Genomic DNA, 1,700 nt, shown 5'->3' with positions numbered 1-1,700 from the left:
AAATTATGCACTATCACAAGATCATACAAAGCTTGATTCTAACATGATATGTGCAAGTATAATGCAAGTTATGAGGATGGACCCTTCAATCAAAGTGAAGGTCATTATTGCTCAAATTCAGGCTTTTTATAACTACACAATTAGTTATAGAAAAGCTTGGTTGGGAAAAAATAAGGCAATCGAACAAATTTATGGCAATTGGGAAGAGTCTTACAATCAACTTCCACGATGGTTATTAGTTATGCAAACGTTTGCTCCAGGAACCATTATTAAAATGGAAACAATCCCAGCTTATAATGAACATGGTTTGATAAATGGGATGACAATCTTTCATAGACTATTTTGGGCTTACGTTCCATGCATATCTGCGTTTAAATTTTGCAAACCAATTGTACAAGTTGATGGAACTTGGTTATACGGCAAGTATAAGGGAACTCTATTGGTAGCAGTTGCACAGGATGAGAACGACAATATCATTCCAATTGCTTATGCTCTTGTGGAAGGTGAGACAAAAGAGGCTTGGAGTTTCTTTTTGAGAAATTTGAGATCACACGTAACTCCACAAGCCAACATTTGTTTGATTTCAGATAGACACGGATCTATCAAAAGTGCTTACAATAATCTAAATAATGGGTGGCAACATCCTCCGTCAAAGCATGTGTTTTGCGTCCGACATATTGCACAAAATTTTGCAAGGGAATTTAAGGATAATGCTTTGAAGAACAAGGTTATTTCTATGGGTAATACTTTAATTCTTACTTCTTATCATTAATTAAAAATTAAATTATGAAGTTTTATAATTAGTGTAATAATGCATTGTCTGTTGTTTCAATACAGGTTACTCAATCAATGAGTCTACATATCGATACTACCGCAGAGAAATTGGCATCGTAAACCCAGAAGCTTTGAAATGGTTAGACAATATACCGCGACAAGATTGGATTCAAGCATTTGATGGAGGTAGTCGTTGGGGTCAGATGACCACCAACCTTGTGGAGTCGATGAACGCAGTATTAAAAGAACCACACAACCTTCCCATCACTGCTTTGGTCCAATCAACATATTATAAAACAGGTACACTATTTCCAACCATGGCAAAACAACACGCATCAATTTTAGCTTCTGGTCAGATATACACAGAAAAATGCATGACTTTTATGAAATCGGAAATACGTAAATCAAATAGTCATAGAGTCGATAGTTTTGATCGAAGCAACCACACTTTCATGATCCACGAGACAGTAGTTCCAAAAGAAGGGTGACCAATTGGTCATTTCAGTATAAATCTTCCTAACAAGTGGTGCAATTGTGGAAAACATCAAGCTAAACATATGCCTTGTTCACATGTGATAGCAACATGTTCTAGCATCAAATATGATTATTGGAGCCTTATATCCGATGTGTACAAGGTGGAAACAGTACTTAAAGTCTACAGTGAAGCATTCCAACCGATACCAAACAAAGGATATTGGCCACAATATGAAGGTGTTAAGGTGTGTCACAATCCACTAATGCGAAGAGTCAAGAAAGGTCGCCCAAAGACCAAGCGCATTAGAACAGAAATGGACACTACAGATAGAGTCCCAAGAAAGTGCGGATTATATCGGGTATCTGATCATACTAAGAAACATTGTCCAAACGCTGCTGGCACATCTACTCAAAATTGATGTATTTTTTTTCTTTTAATTTAATGTAATTTT

The 1,700-nt window shown here is 36.4% G+C and overlaps 1 protein-coding gene across 1 annotated transcript; it reads left to right on the top strand.

Annotated features, from left to right (window-relative positions):
• Window positions 1–133: 133 nt before the first annotated feature.
• On the top strand, window positions 134–1,294 carry LOC140920593 (uncharacterized). The gene is made up of 2 exons (XM_073369316.1): window positions 134–740; window positions 838–1,294. Exons 1-2 carry the CDS (start codon window positions 242–244, stop codon window positions 1,260–1,262), a joined length of 924 nt encoding a protein of 307 aa, XP_073225417.1. The 5' UTR covers window positions 134–241; the 3' UTR covers window positions 1,263–1,294.
• The last annotated feature ends 406 nt before the right edge of the window (window positions 1,295–1,700 follow it).

Source organism: Cicer arietinum, chromosome 5 (genome assembly GCF_000331145.2).
Source record: "Cicer arietinum cultivar CDC Frontier isolate Library 1 chromosome 5, Cicar.CDCFrontier_v2.0, whole genome shotgun sequence".
Classification (NCBI taxonomy): Eukaryota; Viridiplantae; Streptophyta; class Magnoliopsida; order Fabales; family Fabaceae; genus Cicer; species Cicer arietinum.
This window is presented reverse-complemented; position numbering and strand designations above follow the sequence as displayed.

Excerpts from the sequence above, each read along its gene's own strand:
- LOC140920593 (XM_073369316.1), top strand. The coding sequence starts at position 242 with ATGCAAACGTTTGCTCCAGGAACCATTATTAAAATGGAAACAATCCCA. Across the intron at positions 741-837 it reads GAACAAGGTTATTTCTATGG|GTTACTCAATCAATGAGTCT; the intron begins GTAATACTTTAA and ends GTTTCAATACAG.